This window comes from Varroa jacobsoni, unplaced genomic scaffold (assembly GCF_002532875.2).
Source record: "Varroa jacobsoni isolate VJ856 unplaced genomic scaffold, vjacob_1.0 scaffold_1170, whole genome shotgun sequence".
Lineage (NCBI taxonomy): Eukaryota > Metazoa > Arthropoda > Arachnida > Mesostigmata > Varroidae > Varroa > Varroa jacobsoni.
The window spans coordinates 11,595-31,644 of NW_019214072.1; the positions used below are offsets into that span (position 1 = coordinate 11,595).

The 20,050-nt window shown below is 38.0% G+C and overlaps 2 protein-coding genes across 13 annotated transcripts in view; one reads left to right on the top strand and one right to left on the bottom strand.

The window, feature by feature from the left end:
- The first annotated feature begins 2,970 nt into the window (after window positions 1-2,970).
- On the top strand, window positions 2,971-19,946 carry LOC111267327 (uncharacterized). Of its 9 annotated transcripts, none has more exons than XM_022845527.2 (10): window positions 2,971-3,598; window positions 4,133-4,178; window positions 5,033-5,204; window positions 6,717-6,835; window positions 9,378-9,548; window positions 11,792-11,904; window positions 12,058-12,181; window positions 13,137-13,259; window positions 15,070-15,114; window positions 19,666-19,946. In XM_022845527.2, exons 3-10 carry the CDS (start codon window positions 5,126-5,128, stop codon window positions 19,687-19,689), a joined length of 798 nt encoding a protein of 265 aa, XP_022701262.1. In that variant the 5' UTR covers window positions 2,971-3,598; window positions 4,133-4,178; window positions 5,033-5,125; the 3' UTR covers window positions 19,690-19,946. The 9 variants fall into 9 exon arrangements, with proteins under 9 accessions (XP_022701262.1, XP_022701258.1, XP_022701253.1 ...); XM_022845523.2 differs by lacking the exon at window positions 19,666-19,946 and adding an exon at window positions 3,668-3,763 and having other exon boundaries at window positions 2,977-3,276; window positions 15,070-15,256; XM_022845518.2 differs by lacking the exon at window positions 19,666-19,946 and having other exon boundaries at window positions 2,977-3,598; window positions 15,070-15,256.
- CASK (peripheral plasma membrane protein CASK) overlaps window positions 15,672-20,050 on the bottom strand; it is a 318,301-nt gene continuing 313,922 nt past the window's right edge. For all 4 annotated transcript variants that reach the window (XM_086971259.1, XM_022845516.2, XM_086971260.1 and 1 more), the window contains 2 exons: window positions 19,683-19,809; window positions 15,672-18,362 (listed from right to left, as the gene is read on the bottom strand). In XM_086971259.1, coding sequence (XP_086827385.1) covers window positions 18,180-18,362; window positions 19,683-19,809 — 310 coding nt within the window. In that variant the 3' untranslated portion in view covers window positions 15,672-18,179. The remainder of the gene's footprint in view (window positions 18,363-19,682; window positions 19,810-20,050) is intronic.

Consider the following 20,050-nt stretch of genomic DNA (forward strand, 5'->3'; position numbering starts at 1 on the left):
CAGTGTGGACAATTTTCATTAGCCTCTTCCGTCACTGTCCACTGGCAGCAAATATGACAGTTTGTTCTTACTAAAGAAAAATTATCCAAGCGCACACACTCTTCTGACGTGGCTTAGAGGGGTGACATTAACTTCTGACAATACACTTCCTATAATAGTCATATATAGTTGTATCAACTTCCGTGTCCGAAACCCTTATGAGCTACTATTATTAGAAGGAATTAGTATTAAAAATACAGCTTGATTTAACAGTAGTATAACGGAAAAGATGACGAACCACTTTCTTCACGGTATAGCGCATAATAAATTTCATCGCGTATCCATTATCAATTAGGGTAAATGTTCCGTGTTCTAGGTCACATCGGATCTACAGTTAGCACCTAAAAGATGACTCATCGATAGTCAGAATGGACCGTAATCAAAAACAACTATATTATAATCACATTGTCCTACAGGCGACTTTTATGACATCATTTAGGAAATTATGATGCGTAGTGGAATAAACTAAGTTGATGGTGCAGCCAACTGTTCACTCGTTTACCAATTTTTGCTCACTATATAGGGCAAATATTTACAGCGCGGCTCAACTTTTTCGTACTATAGATTAACTCTTTGTGTTTTGTGCATATTCTTTCAATCTCGGGCCTAATGTGTAACTGTCGTCACCAGTCGGACGTCACCAACAATAAATAAAACCAACCGCTCTTCTCGTGTTTCGGCACCTCTCTCTGTGTGTGTGATTTTCTGAATGTCACCAAAGCTTGCTCAGCTGTACCGTGCAGTTCTCTAGAGGCATATCATTCCGTACATCTAAACCCAACCTACTAAAACCTAACTAAAAGCCAACTAAAAACCTGGCGGATGCTATTGTTCATAGGAGATAATTGTTTATTCCCATGTTTTCATACTAGCACAAACAGGAGAGCAAAAGATAGTGACTAAAGTAAGCCATCATTTCCGTCCCCTATGTGTGGTTCATTTTTGCTTGATAATCTAGTTACGTACAAATGGACATCTTCAAATCGATATACTAAGTAAGCTACCGATTTTATGAAGTCTTGTCTTTGGTAGCTAATTAACACTGACCATTTCTTACTTAGTACTTAGCATCTCTGACTTTGTGTTACAGTCTTTTTTGAGCACACCCTTAATGGAACGAAATACTTTTTGAGAAGATTTGGCAATAATATACAAACATCACGGGCCACTTTTTGTAACGGTTTTTGCCCATCGATTTGCTTTTTCATTCGACATACATCTGAATACCTGAGATATTGTAAAAGCTTTTTCAAGTAAAACTTTTAGACTCTGTTTTTCTCCGGCCAGAAACCGCCGTGAAATTGCCGCCAGCCAAAGAACGAAAGCTATAATCAAAAACCGAACCGTCGCTTAAAGTCTAACAAATCTCTCTGTGTTTCAATGCCGTTTCGCTGTCTAATTCCGAGCAAGGTCCATTATCCCTTTGGGACATCAAGTCTGAGTGACCTGCTTTCCACCGAAAGACCGATTGTCGAAAAATATTGTCTTTTTTACATTAGCAGTGTCTTACATGAATATCACAGAGGTAGTACTTACTCTAGACTTATTTAATACCTCGAATGTCAGAGACGAGTCAGTGATGCCTTATTATTCGCGTTTGATATGATGGCAAACGGCATCTTTCACAGAACTCCTCTGCAAACTGGTTTGCGGTTATATGCGGTGCTATTTAATAAACAGATTTCATCGTTTCCTTTATCGGCCTTAATCTAGTTTTGCCTTCGAAAGGCTATATGAATATATTGAAACCTGCTAGCTTTCTTTGAGCTCTAATTGCTAACGTATCTGTTTTTTTAATTATATTTAGGTTGACCAAAATACTTCTGGAACATTTGATTTCTAAATCCTAATCGGCGTGCTTGGTTCGATGCTCTCAAATTTGTTCTTTTGGTCAGGAAACAAGTCTTCACTTTATAGCTCGTCTATCTGTATTTACATGATGTTCGTACTTGTAAGTCGTAATGTAAAGGATAAGCAAAGCGTTCACTTTCGACTGCGCAAGATTCAGCGTGTCCCTCTACATTGTTATTGAGTTGATGGATCTATTTTGGATCACTGCACACACGTATTATCTATGTTAGTCTTTTTGTGAGTGAACCGTGTCCGGCCATTTACATTTGTAACTCCGCCGTTGCTAGCGCTGACTTTAAGCGTTATTTTTACAGTGTTTAAGTCTGCATCTTTGCTGTGCCACGGGCGTATCGTCTGTCAAGTGTTTCGGCACTGGTAGAGCATGCGTTTCCGCTTCTTGCCTGTCTTTCTAGCAAAAGTATTTCGCTAGTAAACGAGAAGAGTAAATTTGATTCTTTAGTAAACCTCGAAATGTGGTCAGTTATCGGTATGACATTTTCCCCCCAGTCACATCTGTTGATGTTCCAAGTGCACTTTTATAAACGAGAATATGTTCTGGTGGAATTCTTCGTTCAGCCATTATAACATACTACGAAATCGATAAATGAGGTATTCTCTAAGTTTTACCGAGGTTGTGTCAGATCACATTTTAACAGATCTAGGCAACCTATATAAAAAGTTCCGGAACTATGTATCCGCATTATCGTTCTAAACCCTTACTACCTGAAAGTGTGTCAGTGAAAAGCTTATTAAGCGCTAATCTCTTACCGTTCACAAAAGCAGCTTGTTCAACTCGCAATCTCTTGCTACACCATGTGCTCTAGAATATTATAGATCTCATTACATGTGTTGCTTGAATAGCAATAGATTGTGCTTTGGATGGATACATTTTCTAGAGCTGTGAGTTATCGTGCCCGGCTCCGAAACCAGGCACAGGCGTATCGGACAGACATTACGATGCAGGGCAAGTGAGTTGTAGTCCTTTCCTTTGAACAACTGACCCTTGTTACCACACTAAATAAAATATATTACTTATAGTTAGTCCTGTTTCATACAACCTCCACCAGAGTTCAAGCGATGATAACAAGATACTCAAGAGCCACACTGATAGCTGCTGGCTATCTTCTCACTTTCGCTGCCTGTCGTTACGCAGATTAAATACTCGCCCGTGAAGAGAGCTAAGACACCACACGATTTCGGAATGAATACAAATGGCCATTATGATAGTCTCGCTGATTGCGTCGAGTCAACCGTGCAAAGGAACTTTGTCTTTATAGTGAAACCAATTCCGTGAGATACACCACAAGCAAGTCAATACCTGGTTATGTGCAAGAAAATCCATGGCATTCTATTTTCGGGATAGAAATGAGACATTCTATGTATTGTGTTAGTGCAGTTTTTAAAGCAAAGACATCACCTATGCCACCTTTTTCATTAAATAATAACCTTCCTTCCGGGTCACTTGACGTTCAACTCTAGGTTAAATATGTAGCAAGCCACTCCGTTTACCTAGAAAAGACTGTAAAAACAGTATTTTTTTGAAAAAAACTATAAATGCCGTTTTTTAGTGCCTCAGAGTACAAAGCACAAGTATTTTGGTACATGAGGCTGGCATTTATGACCCGTTCTGCTTATATATCAGTCATTGTTATCTACACATTTTCCACGCCTCAATAGCCCTCGTCAGATGTATTCTGAATCTCTCTCGGTACGTGGTTTATTTCCAAGCATGCGTACAAATAAAATAACATAAGGTTTTCTATTGTCACTACAAAAGTGAATTTCCCCCTTAGATCCGTACCATTGCGAGAGAGTTGCTGTACTGCTCGCAAACGCTCGTTTCGTGCATGATAATCTTCTAAACATAGAAAAGGTTTCGAAAATTCTTACAGGATATTCACGTTTTAATACATAGGGTAATTAGCTTTACAGCATCTTTAGTAGCTAACACGCAGTATTTTTGGTGCATTCCTGTAGCCGCTATGAATAATAAGTATGTTGATTACCGTTAGTTTAAACTCTGGTGCTGGCAAAAGATGACGAAAAATATTTGGAAGGGACAAGCGAAAGAGGGTCATTGGTGCAGGAGTTGTTGATATCGTTACTAGCAATTAGGTGCAACAAAAACCTAATTAGATGCCTTCGAAGCAATGATTTCGCACACCTATCCTAGAATCGGCTTAAAGTACAAACAAGAACAATAAATAACCTTCATTTTTCTTTATTTTCCACTTTTCTTTAGAAATCTCTTCTACATCGGGCGCAGCTCAAGCACACGCATTCAACAGGTATTATTTTTTATTAATAGTGCGTTAATAACATGTTTGCCTATTAAGCTTAAACAGTAATCTAGGTTCGAAACTGGGCGTAGGTACATTTCGTTTCATAGTAACAGTCGGCCGTCTGAAGCAATGCTTAAGGGCAGTACTGAACACAGAACTCAACATTAATTTAGGTATTATTATTATATGTAATAAATGCCATTACGTAACGATTTGTATGTCTTTCCTGCTTGCCTGGTCGCTGGTTTTCGTTTTGACTCTTAATTTTTTCTCGAAAATATTATTTCAGTCGCGTCTAGCGCATACAACAGTTCTATGGCTGTAGCCAAAGCTTCCATGCCAACACAATATGCTCTACCGAATCCCCTCTGTTATCACATGTCTTCAATTTACAAGGTTCCCATCCTTGTAATGGTGTTGTTTTTTTCATTATTCTGGTAGTTAGCATACTTCTTTAGCAGTTCCTGCCCTGAGGCTTTACTAATCATGGGAATTACCATAGCGGGTTATATTTATTTTCCCCCTTGTTGTACAATATCAAGGAGCATTCCAGCCTCTTCGAGTTCAATAACGTCATCAGTCTGTCTGTTACTGTATTCGTTTAGCTGTTACAGACGACCCCTTATAACGTTTGTTCACTACCATTGTTTTAAGTGCTAGCCTATGTTATCGCTATAAATGTACGGCTAGCGTTCTTCTAGGCAACTGTACATCTTAAAAGCCGACACATGCACCTTGTTCATTGTAATTTCGTTTGTATAAACTTGCAACTAATCCCAACATTTCACATCATATCGAAGGGGAAAATTCGATCAATACGTAGCTATTTTCTACCTAAAGTTTTCGTTGTGACGTTTTAGGTGTACGCGTTCATGGAAGTTGTTAGACGAAAAGCTCTGAAATGGCTTTAGTCTGACAACGAAAGTGTACCCCCTCAAACATCATCAGCTACAATGTCTGCCTTAGGGCAGATCGTGACCTCTTTGCTTCTTTTCTCCCTATCACACACTCAATATAATACAGTACAGGGAGGTGAGTCTGCTTGTCGCAACTTTCGTGTTCATTGAACTGTCTAGATGATATTAAAAAATAAACAGTTTAAACATAAAATAAGTATGAATAAATATATGTTTCATGTATAGATGTATTTTATACCATTTAATTGCGAAGTCGCAAAAAATTTGCCAGGCTAGAAAGTTCATATTACCAAACCATGCGTCGTCCTTTAGGCTCGGGCGTCCGTGTGCCTGTGTTTTTAGCATTCTTCTACCGCTCTCAGCTGTCGTATATACTTGTCGTATATACAAAAAGCGCTCATGCAATGAGTTGTATTTGAGCAACTTCTTGAAATATTGGTGCACCCGGTTGTTGATTATCAGTACAGATTCAGTTCACTTATAGAAGGAAAATTTTGTTTGGCGACGCTGCCATTTTACAGATGCAACCTTCGTATTGCATTGTTGTTGCGTCTTGGGAGAATCAAACCTGACCTCAAATCAGCAGATTAGTCAGCTGTCAACACGGGTGCTTTCATGGCTTCTGGCTTTAAGATAGAAGAATGACGTTCTCGAATTGTTCAAATGTTTTCTTTGATTAAATGCAAATTTGTTGTTCAAATAAAAAAAAACTATTGTTTAAAACCATAAAAGGTTACCTTACTTACCTATACCAGACACGAGACAGGTAGCTCGAGAATGTTTATGTAACATTTCCTGCATGGTAAAGCTGGTTTGCTGTGGAAAACGATATTGAACTAGTGTCCACGAGAGCCGATCATACAATACTAGAAAAATCAAAAGAATCAACTTATCTGTACTTTTAACAATAATCAAATTCAATGCTTTGAAATAAGTCAAACTTTAAGTTTAAAATCATACTTGCAATACGCGTCGAACTGTCGAGCTGCGCTTTTTTCGTATAAATCGAGAAAAGCAAGGATGATTTCTAAATATTTGCTTATATGATAACAATGATTTTTACTATTGACATAGAGTCTGTAAGCCCATCGATCAATATAAATATTCAGTTTAGCCTAGAGGTTCTTCCGCAATCTACTCAATGTAACCAAGATTAGAACCGTTCCAACTGATGGTTTTACTAAAATTGGCCTACTCAACGTGATATAGCAGAGCATTGCCATTAGGACGCTTATCGGAGTCATACAACGGAGCTTTTGGGCTGATAGCTACAAATAAATGTGTAACACTGAAATTATCAACAAACTAACCAAGCTAGTAACGCACTGCAATGGAGACTCAGTACATTTTCCATAATATATATTATAAAAGGAATAAGAATAAGATATTTACTATATGTAATTAGCTTGGCAAATGGCCCTTTCCAAACGAGTCAGTGTCGGTTAAACCATCCTTTAGCATTTGTCAGAGGCGCGTAGGGAGAAATTGATCGTCTCCCTACAGAAAAAACATAACACGTCACGCGATAAGCTACACACATATTCGAGGAATAATTGCTATGTGTCGATGGCAAAGAAAACGTGTACACTGGAAAGAACCTATATAACTTGTCTTTTTCTTTCCACAGACAGACAGCAGAATCAGCAGAGTGCCTATCAACCATCGAGAGTAGAACGTTTTCCAGATTCACAAATGCCTGCACTTGAAATCGGTGATGGATCCCGCACGCAACTCGGCTGGGAAGAGGTATGGCGTTCACTCATGTCGTGCCAATCATAAGCGTGTTCCAATTTCCTCTAGCTTTTAACGAAAAATATAGATAAATATGTGTTGTCCTTTAAGTGAAATTCTGGTTGAATTTCTAAGTTGTCCAACGTGCTACAAGAAAGCAATACCGAACGTAACACTCGAAATAGTCAATTAGTATACTGTAAGTTATTCAAACCCCATGTAGAAAAAATTGTTATTCAGTTGTTCCACCTGTGTAACTTCCGGAGCCCTTCGAATTTTCCCTTCACTCAGAAATGAAGTATGTCCACGCCCATTTTCGAAGCAAGGCCAGTTCACACGTCCTGCAGCTTATCACGGGTGCGTAATACTCAGCTGGTTAGATAGCTAAGTCAACACTAACTAAACAATGTAAAAATGAGGCAAATTTATACGCCAATCTACTTTTGCATATACACGCGTGAACGTTTAGATACACTGCTATTTATTTAATCTTAGCCTATAGCGTGTAGGCAAACTTACACTTACTCCCATTTGATCCTACCACAACTCGGGCAATAGTTCAACTTGGATCATTTCATACCGATCACATCTCGTTTCATTTATGCTTGAGCTACGAGTAGTGCGCCATTTACACCTTATAGATTTTCAAGATGGATGAGAATTGTTCACTTTAGACAAAACACAATACATTGTGATGAGCACAATCAGACATGTTGCCCCTAGTTTAAGTAACATAGACCTCGATTCCTGTGCCGACATTTTCAATAGCTGCATTTTCATTTCGATCTACAAAACCCCAAGCCTTTGAACAAATAGGCCCTGTTATACTACACTAATCCGCGTCATTCCTTGCACGAGTGCATATGTCAATGATTATCTCTAGTAGACACATTAACAGTTTGATATCAATTGTTTATTTACTAGGCTGCTGATTAATAGATTACTGTTAATGTTATCTCAACCGACAGGTGCTCGGTTTGTCGTTGTCACTATATACTCGCTGTGCAAGCGATATTACCGATTGCATTTGTCTGCCTCGACATTTTTCGTGAAGACGCCTCTTGTACGGAGCGTCGTACGTTTGAGCAGAGCGTACTATTGCGCCATTGTAATTTTAATTGATTGATTGATCCAATCATTCAATCTATACTTGCAACAATTACGTAGAGTTCAATATTTAACGATAAGGCGGGCAAATCTCTCTGTCCAAAGAGCACGCCCCTTTAATTTTTATCTGAGTTTCTTCAAGACGTGCGCGCTAGAGCATTCTCTAATCCTAATTGAAAAAAGTTTGGTCTTTATGGGCGACGTGTTAGGCGATAATTGAAAACTTATAAAATGGTTATTTTGGTTGCTCAGCCTTGTGAGCTTCTAACACGAACTAGGATTTTGCCATTTTTGAAATTAAAAGAAAAGTTTGTTTAGTAAGCCGACATGGAGATTATGAGACAGATGGACTGTAATGAACGATCGAAACAAGGATAATAAGCTATATCGATTATAAAAATATTTCAATGGAAGAGCGGGACTACTTAACATGATGATAACCCAATAAGTCCTACCTGACGCATACCCAGGTCAGATTTGGGCCACGTAAGACCCCAAGGATACCTTAGCGTAGCAAGCGAAGCCGAAGATGGACTTCGTAGGGGCGCAGTGAAATTTGTTTTTCAAGGCTTATATTAGAGTGTTCGAGGTCAAGACGTTACTTCTTCAGGTAGCAGTATACATGTACAGTGCTCACAGATTAATGGAGATCGAAGGATCTAATTGGGGGCGAAAGTGTGGGCTAATTACGACAAAATAAGTAGGATAGTTGGACAACAATACTACGATGACGGAGTCACTACGACAATATTGTTGGTTAATATCATAAGAATATGGGTCGCAGTAGCTTAACTGATCACTACAAATGGCCTTACGAGGTCCCAAGAAAAACCTAGTGTGCACAATTGAATGTAATGGCGTGAAGCTGCATAATTTACGCTAGTTTGAGTATGAAGAGAACGAAATTTGTTAATTTTGGAAAAAATCTGTGTGATAATTTAAGCGAAGCGCTAGGCATAATAATGGGATAATGGAAGGGATATATAGAGTAAAACAACTTTAAAGAGATAACTGTTAAGCCGCGTGTAATATAATTAGATGTGACCTATCAGGAGTACAGTTGGTGGATCAGTCTAGTAAGTAAAAACAATTGCGACACTACGACTTTGCCGATTTATCATCGGTATCTCACGGTTCTTCTTTTCATCCTGTCCCTTTCAGTGTGACGTGATCATTATTACTGATTACGTGACATGCTACATTTCACCATGCTACCTTCTTGAACTAACTGAAAATTATGTTGCTTAAAAATTTTTTTTATTTATTAATCAAGATTGACTTTGGTTTATACTTTATCAAGCACGGCCGGTCAATTGGTGATATTCAATTACTGGAGTAGTAATTTAACACAACTTTTACCTAGCATTGTTGATGAAGAAACGCAAATTTCAATACATTTCCAGAATTCCCAAACAAGCTAGTAACAATAATCGTTACTTCCATTTAACAGAAATCCAACCCAGTAAAACAAATGCAGCCAGAGCGACAATTGTTAGTGCTGAACGAGTATTTAGATGCAACCCTACGCGAAATCCGTGAAAGTCCCCACCTGCGGAAGGTTCTTGATCCGCTTCGACTCGATAAAGAACCAATCCGCTTCCAAAACGGACATATCCATGACGTGAGTACTCAGCTGTATGAAATATGCTTACCCTTTTTTTACTTTCTATCTTAACAATTGAGCTGATGCAGAAAGTGCACCAAGACGTAATCGAGATTCTTTTTTTAAGCTCAATATCTGGTTTTCGTACCTGAAGAATTTTTTTTGTAGTCCTTGTATTATGCTACTTGCAGGTAATGGCAATGTGAATTTTTCAATTTTTCCTCATTACTGTGATCACTTAATAGTCTCAATTATTTATGTATTATTATTATTATTATATTGAAACCTGCGAAGTGGACTTAACTATACATGGTCATTCTGTAGGTAAGGGGCTTTAATTTTTTCTGTATAATTTTATATTTTACTCACATTGATGAGATGTCGTATGGTTTTTTAGCTTCGCAATCAAAGATTCTGCATCTTAACCGCCGATTTGATAGTATTTACCCTAACGCCGCGCGAATCCAGGCCGCGATAGCCCAGCAGACGTTTGAGATGTCCGACTCGCAGATCCCTAATATCCCTTTATTGTCCCACAGCAATAACACTATATTAAGATCCTAATGCACAAACGACTCTAATTGGCATAGGCACAAGTGTGGTAATTTGTCGCGAGGTGCGAAAAAACAAACCGATGTAACGTCATCAGGACTATACAATGCTCAAAAGGATCCATTTAGGAGGCAAGGAATTTTGTTCTAACAGGGCCAATTCAAACGGGCCGCGAGCTTCGAATGCTTGTCGTTTTCAGTATTCCTATGAGCTCACTTGACACATTCACTTCACGTAGCCGTTTCCGCTCCACCTAGGAGGCAATGGACCTTTAACTAGAAACAGTTTCACAGTTCGAATTATTCCACGAGAATAGAGTCATCTACCTCAGTAACTTGTATCAAAGCTATCCGGTTGCCAACAGCTGGGGTAGGTTTATATGTTTTCATGTTACAAAACGGCTGTTAGGGTGTAAATTGAAATATTAAGTTAGACATAATTGTCTTCAGTGGCAAGGCATCGTTTTAATTGGGTGGCAAAAACCCGTTTAACATTTTGACTTCTCAATAGTAACTCGAAAATTTATGTAATGATAAAAGATATTATTGAAAATGTATCATACATGTTTAAAACTTTTTTTTGCATTTGTCAACTAAGAATATACCAATGCGGTGAAAATATATTGTACAACTAAAACTATTGATAACATTTCCAGTATAATTTCTCTGATTGTGTAATATTTTAACACAAATACAGGTGTGGAAAAAGATGGCGATACGCGTTGCAACACATTCAATAATTTTTGTTAATCTTGAAGCCCCAACGTAGTAGGCCCGAAGAGTGAATAGTTAGGGAAGCTACCATAGTTGCTTGAGCTCAGGCAAATCGGAGGAGATATGAATGGTATCTTAGTTTCGTGAGTATTAATGTCTAATGCATTTTGGGAGACAAGGGAACTGTGTGAGATTACACAGTTTCGTTATAGAATCTTAGAAACATGGATCATTTGTCCTCACTCGTTCATATTGTCAATACCCATCTACCCCATTCGGTATTGAGACTCACTGGCCTGAAAAGGGTTTTTCGGAGGATTCGATCTTTCGATATCGATCTCCAGAAGGTCTTAGCAAATGCAAAGAATTGCCTTTTGAACTATATTCCTCTATCTATCAACAATGACAGACGGCTTTGGCAATGGGAAAATCTTTCTCGCCCATTGTATGTTGCTGAATACTCAATAAGACAGATAATGCATAGCTCAAAAGATGCTTAATACGCGCGAAATCTACCGCACAGGAATTTTCACTATATAGCTCGTACGATTATTTACGTAATCAGTTGAAAAGGTAGTTTCGCTTGAAACAGACTATTCAGCCGCTCGTGGTTGTTAGCAGCCTTCAATAAATCCATTCTTATATCATTTCTAGGTAAACCCATCAAACGTACATCACATCCGAACGAATGCAACTTACAAACACTCCTCATAGTACCCAGATGTGTGAAGAAACCATATTAGCGAATCATATTGCTTACAGTCTATTAGACTGTAAGCATGTGTATTAGGCTGTCAAAAAAACACAAATAAATCGAAAATATTCACTATACTCCTCCGAATATTCTGCCTAAGAAACGCGCATAGTCAAAAAGTGGAGGTTGTGGATAAACGACCACAGACATAGGTTTCGATACAAATGTGAGCGAAATTCCAACTGTTCAACGATTCTATCGCGTGAAAGAGTTCGATAAGCTTTTTTTTTTTTTATATTCAGGTTCGTATTGGCGGTCTCCTATCACTTCACCGCCAAGGCAATGTTTCCCTTTTAGCCAATGAAGGAATTCTGCTCGCTGAACTTGCCGTAACAAACCTTAGCGTGTCCTTCCAGTAAGTTGTCTTAGTTGTAATGTATAGTATACATTAAATACATACTATACAATTTAACTTTTCGAAACTTACATGCCAGAAGCTACGGGTTCGCTGTGAACGTAAGCCCCACCTAATTCGTCATATAATACGTTCTCTTTTTATCGTTTCTAGGTACCAATATACACTTGTCTCACAATTAAAGTTCGAAGGTAGATTCGATGGTTCATTGGAAAAGTTGTCTGCGACGCTTCACATTAGGCTTGCCGAACACACCTCTCAACTACTGTTATTCGAAGTAAGTGTATGTTTCATTGAGAGGTAAAGGGAACTACTGCATCTCTAGACAGAGTCGCTATAGACGCATAGAGTATACAATTATTTTAACTTATTATTTCTATTGAGTTCCCGCAAACCCCAATAGTAACTAAAAATAGTGTCCTTAACAATATTTATTAACATAATAAAAATAATTGTAAAATAAAAAATTATTACATCTATGTCACTTCCAATGTGTAAACGCTTTTGCAATCCATCCAATACTCAGAACCATATGCATATATTTAAATCGAAGTTCGGGCAAACCTTGGAGGACGGTTTGTCTTAGCAATTTTCTGAAGAATAAAGCAGCAGTTAGTCTTCAATTTTTCGTCAAGGAGGTAATTATCATCTATATGAAAGTCAACCGCAGAAATGATGAAGAACGTGCTCACGATCCAAAAGCTATCCCTATTGTGAGCGAAGGCAAATTTCTAGTCAATGTCTATGTTCCGAGCGTGTTGTACAGGAATGCTATTAAAAGAAGATTCGTACATTTGTAAAGGAAACACTTGAAACGAATTTGTGAGAGATTTATGTCTTAATTTGCGGGTGGTGGCTATGTTGAACAAAACATGGCTCTCGGAAACGATACTTTTTGCGCGTGAAAAACATGTCGCTGAAATGTTTGCTTAGACAGAGTCTTAAAATCAACTCAGAAGAAAACAGACAAATTTAGATGGCACACTCTGTTATTTTCATCAGTGTTTATTACGTTTGTTTGATAGCTGTATACATGTAGCGCTTGATAAAATATGACGGTCGTAATAAGATACACGACTTCGACTGTGTAGAAGCGCCAGGAGCATCCCAACAGGAAGAGCTGGGGCAGATAATACTATAAACTACGCTTTGTTATATGCTAAAAAAATATAGCAAAGACAACGTTTCGAAATGCAGATTTTGTAATTAAGTATTATGTTTACGTTTTTTAGGTTGTCGACGTTGGCCGCTGCAGAGTTCATAAGTTTACAGGTGCCTCACGCGCTCTTAACTGGGCTATCCGTAGGGCTTTGCAGTTCACGATTAATTCTAATCGCGATCGAATACGCAGAAAGGTAATTTTATCGCTTCGTTGAAAGTCTATTTGCGGTAATTAAAACTACGCGACCTTTTTAGTTATAATGGTCTCAACCTTAGACATTTAAGCGAGCCTTATTATTCTAGCTGGACGCCTATTATCCTAAGTATAAGAAAATTAATTCGAAGAAGGAGCAAACAAGGCTTAGTCTACAGGGCAGTGAGTACTCTTAGCTTCTCATGCTTAATATTCAAATTGTTCAGGCTCGCTCACTGCAACGTACTAGAAGTATTTCATTGAAGAGAACGTTTCCACGCTTCTCTAAAAACCTTTTTTCTTCTCCACCTACCTGCATTTATCTTTTATTTTCGATAAAGCTCTTCCTATACTATCAGCGTGCTGTAATGATATTGTGTTGTGAGTGGAATTTTAACTAAAAACTCCTCAAAGGTGGACGTTCCAGGTGGAAGGAAAACATATGTTCGACACCTTTCGTCACGGCCAAAACGCTTTTCAAGCAACCCGAGACATTTACCTTGCGTACGGTAGTGACGTTATCTCTAAGAGTGGTTTGCCAAATTAGAAATCGGTATACGAGACCTACAATATGTCTCCCGCCTTGGCCAACCATCTGACTTAATGGCGGCCAGCTGACAACATCTGAAGAAAAAAGCTCGACAAACATCTCAGAGATTAGTCGAAAAGGCGGGCTGCGGTCATACGACCGTCGTTAAGTGCCTCATACATTCATTTAAGGCTTGGGTACTTCATAAACTTTCTGAATCCAACAAGGAATCACAGCCTTAGACCGGCCGGTATCAAGCGTCACGAGGTTACAATAACTGATTTTCACACAGGATTGTTACCGGTAATAGAAAATGATGTCTGCAGATCAACATGAACCGGAGCTCGGAACGGGTAGCTCCAGAAGGAAAGCGAAGGCTTAGAGTCCAGACCTTTATACAAAGAGGTTATGGTTTGCATTTGGCATCTGATCTACTAGGAATTACTTTTTACGAATTTGACAATTGATCGGCACGTTTAGTTAGCTCGGTTGCGTGAAGTCAGCCAGGCTATTTAAAAGATCAGACTTGTAATTGAAATCAAGTCATTTTGTCTTTTGTCACAAGGCAGATATCCCAAAAACTGCTCTAATAGTTCTGTCGTACCCTCCATATTCTCCGGACCTTACGTCGACAGATTTTCGCCCTTTCCTCTCAACAAGCAATCGTCTTCGTTGACTTGTCTTCGACACAAATCAAGAATCCTCTCCGAGACCAAACACGCTACCTTCCGGCGAGACGGCATACTCATTTACTGGAAACAGGAGAAAATTATAAACGTTGATGGGAACATACAAAGCCATAATTTATTATTACAACAATCAAAAACACGGTGTTGTTTACCTAGTGAAAAAGCATGGAAGATTTCTTTCTAACGTATATTTATTGATCAAGCAAGATGGACAAATTTCTTTATCCAGCTTGCTTGGATTATAAGGCACTCCGAAGAGACTATAAAGAAACTCAGATTTATCTTGGTTTTCTATTTATTTAAAATAATAAAGTGGTTTATAGGTTTTATTATTTTACTTCAATTTCCATTGGTCATGTCATGTCGGAAACAGCACAGCGTTCCGGCGCTCAAGCCATCAAACACGCTGCGTATACGACGAGTATCAAATAATTAAAGCGTTGATACCTAGCGAGTTATTATAGATTACTAATGATTTAATTTTCCTCAGAGATTCTGTAGCGTGGCGAGGACCCATCTGTATATTCCGGGTCGGTAATTATTCTTTTTGGTACAAGCCGTATATATGTCGCATGCCTCTTTGTTTCTTCCAGGTGGAAAGCGTTTTACGACCCGTTATCGAGGACGAACTTCGGAAGGTTAGCCTCGAAAAAATCATCGCTAATATCCTCCACTAGCGGTTGTTACAAACTGTACCGTATAATACGTGGAACGTAACGTGCCGTTATATATATGGAAGCGTACTTGGCTATTAATAATTACACATTCGTTTCTTCGAAAGAGTAATTATTTTTATTATTAATATTATTTTGTATTCATATTTTTCTCGTCTCACGCTCGCCGCTTTCTCACAGTCAATCTCACATTCTCTTTTGCTCCCTCCTAGTATAGATATATTTATAAATTTCTATGTGTAACGTTTTCATATTGGAAATGTATATTTTGATTCTATTATGCTTTTGTCCTAATATTACCATAGTAATTGTTGTCCTTTGTGTGATGACAAAGATCATCAATTCCTTACATAATTAACTGTATACGTAGATTTATACAGATTATTTTTTCAACTATGTTTCACGCTCAGCTTTCAGGCCCACAATGAAACTTTATGATTCAAGCACGTTCTATTTTTTTTTTTTTTTCGTACGCTATATTTGAAAATCGTTCCTAAAAAATTCTAAAGTGATTACTGTCATTGTGATTGTTACATGAAGTATCCTTGACATTTATTTGCCTTTGTCCTGTTTCGTTATATTATGCTTATTACCCTAAAGTGACGAACGTCAAGTCATTATTGCCACACTTTCTCCTTTAGTCAGTAATAATATATACAAGATATTATAGCTCTAGTTAATAGCAACCGTATCTGTTGCTAAGAGCAACAGCCAATGGTCAATTGGCGCAATAGCCAACAAACAAGCCGTTAGCGATCCATTCTTGCGTTTAGACTCTTTTCCATATAATACCAATAAGGATTATTATTGTTACATCTATGATAATATTTGATGCTACTTTGTCGTATTTTTCGTTTCCATTCGATAGCATACGAGTTAAAATAAGTAATGGCATCTGGTTTCTGGTTCTGAAGAACAAACGAAGTGAAATATATGACTGCTAGCGAAACAGACCCCCTGTCTATAGATCGTATTTTGAATCGTAAACAGTCATCAAAGCCTTCGTGACCGAGCTTCGTAGAGAAACTGAAAAGGGATAGGGTCGTCAGTTGAGGCATTTCAACCTGCTATTTAGATTAAACACGGAAACGTCAAACAGGGTCCGAATAATAGCAGGTGAGCATCTCATGTCTATATACGTAAAGCAATTCGTTCCTTTTAGTGCGTACATGGAATAAGTTCGGCAAAGACCGATCTGTAATAACTTGCCCGGTTTCAGAAACGGATCATAACAACGATAAGAGTACAACAATTGCTCTTCTTTAGGTATACCTATTTATGGTTCATGTCACGTGTAATATTCATATACAACCTATCACTAAATGTAGTGATGGAAATTCATCATGTGTTTTGTCACGATGGCATACAGATAGGTAGTTTTATTTGACGACATACATACTGTCACCGAATAAATTGCCCGTGAACTAAAAAGCTTCTTTTCTAGTTCTATCAGCTTGACTTTTGCGTCGCATCAACCATACGCACCTATCCTATCTCTTCACTTCGATTTCTAAAGCCTGCCATTTTTAGCTATTTTTAAAATCAGGCCACATGAACCTATTAATTTGTTTAGGGTGATTTACAATACTTGACAAGAACTCGTTTCTGATTATCGTCCGACTCATTGTGTGATGCAATACAACTTCATTTCACTATACCTCGAAACTTTCCGACGAGGCCCACCAGCCTAAATATCCAACAGCACAAGTTTGAACCTTATCCCAAGTTTATTACTACCATTAATATAAAGCGGCCTTCATCGCTAACCTGATCCGTCGTACCACACATTCTGTATTATTGAATTAAAAAATTTCCATCTTCTTAGACAGAACGAACTATAACTTTTTTTTTTTTTTTTTTTTCAATCTAAAAAAAGGTACCTGAAAGCTAAACCGTGCCAATAAAAGCTTATACATATTCCAATAAGGCTTATACATTATTTCATTAGTAGATTTCATTTCTTTCGATATTTAGAACGCTTTGACGTCTCGGCGACAAGTTTTACGAGAAGCCGATATACAGCGTAATGCATTACTGACGCGGGAGCCAACAAATATTCCATATAATGATTATATAAAACTAATTTCCAACTTACTACTATACGCAACACTCTTGCCCTATCTAACATCCATATCTACATTGTATTTATTAATACTATATAATTAAAAACAATAGATTAGTCTTTGTCGTAACTTAGACAAAAGCAGTTGCGAACGGTTGATTAATGGTATTTCCAATATATATATATATATATATATATATATTTGTATATACGAACGGGTGTTGTATCTGTAAATAATTTTTATACGGAGCATGTGGGCTCGAGAAGCCTCGAGAAAAGAGAACTTAAAAAAGAACTCTAATCATTCTGTTTGAATGATTAAGAACACCACCTACGGATATACTAGTAGCAATCCACTGTTAGCAAAGACATTATGATGTATATCTTACTGTAGTATCTGTTTTGCTAAAACATAGACTTTCTGAGAGATTTTCTGGGAGATCAGCACTATTAATAACCCCATCTAACTGCAAAGGACCAGTTCGATTCAGACGTCGCACGCCCTCGTTAAAATCGTTTTATTACACTTCGGGATCGAGGTACATAGAGCTATGCAATTTGGCCTGATTCAAAAAAGTTGTCGTTGCAACGTTCATAAAAATGCGATAATACACCGATAGATTTCCTCCGCTTTTAAAGTTTGTCTTCTTGCTCACAATAGCGTCACTCTCGGAAGGCAGTGATCCATTCTATTAATTCAGTTACGTCATATCATATCAATCAAATAGACGGGTGATCAGCAGAAAGAGACCCGTAATGCGTCACGGCTGAAGCTGATAAGCAAGCGAGTATGCTTTTACATAGTTACCAAATATTTTAGCTCTATGTACGTGCAAGGCTGAACGCTGCACTAGAAATTGCCTAGCATAGGTTCGTTGTTTGGTAAGCGAATTTCTCTCGTTAATGCCTTATTATTATTCTTGTAGTAGAGTTGAATTTGCTGCTGGTAAAAGTCTTCATGTCACCGTTATCGGTAAACCCATGTTACCGGTACCCATTGCTCCTGTAGATGTATTAGTTCTGCAGCTTCTCTCAGTTGATGGATAGTGTCCCCTATGTCTGAGTTGACTATCGTTAAGTCAAACCATCGACCGAACGTGTTTGCTAGCTGGGTAGATTCGCGATTCAAGCGTTCTAAACTACCGTCCACCTGCGTAAGAAAAACACACAGGAGTGATCGTATGGCATAAGCATTTGGTCAAATTAAATAAGTTAGTTAGGTCAAGCAGCTTTTTCTCCTTGTAGCAATAGTTATAATATAATAATACCCTTGAAGTTCGTAGCGGCTTTATTCTAGCATCACAGATAAAGTTAGATAAGGGAAGATTGTTCACTATATTCGTAAAACTGTCTTCCGATATTCGTTTTGCGCCATGTTTGACTCAATTACACGTTTCAATCAAGCTGTAAGGGTCCCCAAAAGTGGATATCGAGCAAAAATCTGTCTACGATATGACTGGTCAACCGACGAACCGTGTATGTACCACCGAGTATACGGGTCGAACATTTTCTAAAATCGAACGAGAGTAACCTTGTTTTCTCGAAAATGATCCCATGCTACAGGAAGTGGGTAATCTACAACACTGTCATTCGGGGAAAATTATGGTCAAAGCGTAGCAATGCTCTTTAATTGAGTGCTAAAGCTGAATGACCAATTTTCACCTCAAGAACCAGTATAACCTTACTCCAACGAGTCGTATTGGTCTGTGCGGCTTGTGTGCATCTCTCTGAGTGTGTTTCTATGGTAACTATAACTGACAACAATATTGACGCGCTAACTCAGCGTTTGAGAAAAAATATTACCATATATTAATAACCAGAAAATATAACGATCTGGGGAAAATAAGGTTAATAGCTGCTTGTATGGTTGCTATGCCGTTTCATAGGTCTGTTAGAGAAACCTCATAAGTCCAGCAAGGCCCACTTACTTTGTAGTCCTACCTAAAAAGAGATGATTTCAAGAAGTTACTTACACAAGTAGAATAATTAGAATTGCTAAAAAGATACTAGTAACGACCCAATGGTTTAAGACAATGCATACAAGAAAAGCAACATGACAAGGCTCGGCTTCACATATCTTACGTGAATTTGCAAAAATTGTTTGAATTTCATTTGGATGTTTTACCCTAGTCATAGTCTCGGCCTCTTTCATCCTAATTACTACTTTTTCTGGCCCTTCAGTAAAAATAATTTTATGTATTTAGATGCTATAAGGCCAGCTTATTGCAAGCATAAAAAATAGAGTTGAAAAGTTGCGCGAAAGATAAGCGAGTGTTGTAGCCAATAACCGCCAATGTAGCGTTGATTAAAGTTGGGGGGACGAAAAATTGTTTTTAATTATAATTAGGCAAAATTCCGCTGCGAACTTGTAAATTAATATACAACGCACTGTATAATAATTTATAGGGATTTATATCTGTTGTTTTAAGAGCCTTCTTTTTTTATTGACACAGCTTCAATTTATACGTACATCATGAAGCGTGCCAAGCGGTGGAGCGGCGATAAAGACGACAAACGGCGTGAACTCGGCACATCGAAGCATCTTCAATGCCTGAGGCTCTACATCCAGTATAGCCATTTTACCGCTGTTGATTATCCTGAAAAATATTGATACACTTTAACATGGAAACTATCTTAATTGTGTTAAACGGTTGTGAATTCGATCATGTTAGGGTGGTTTATATTTTCTACATAATAAACTCCTTCGGCGAATCTCCAAATTTATGAAATTGTATCTCTATTGAGAGTTACCTTTTGCTCAATACTAATTCTTTATCTTTTAACTTGTATAGAACAAATCTGTGTCAAGCTCTATCCAGTGTTTTTTTTTCGAGAGAT

What these genes read in the sequence shown, in the direction of transcription:
- LOC111267327 (XM_022845518.2), top strand. Translation starts at nt 5,126, where the DNA reads ATGTCTGCCTTAGGGCAGATCGTGACCTCTTTGCTTCTTTTCTCCCTA. An exon ending in CTCAACTACTGTTATTCGAA is followed by an intron (nt 12,182 to 13,136) that starts GTAAGTGTATGT and finishes TACGTTTTTTAG; the next exon opens with GTTGTCGACGTTGGCCGCTG. An exon ending in GCGATCGAATACGCAGAAAG is followed by an intron (nt 13,260 to 15,069) that starts GTAATTTTATCG and finishes TGTTTCTTCCAG; the next exon opens with GTGGAAAGCGTTTTACGACC.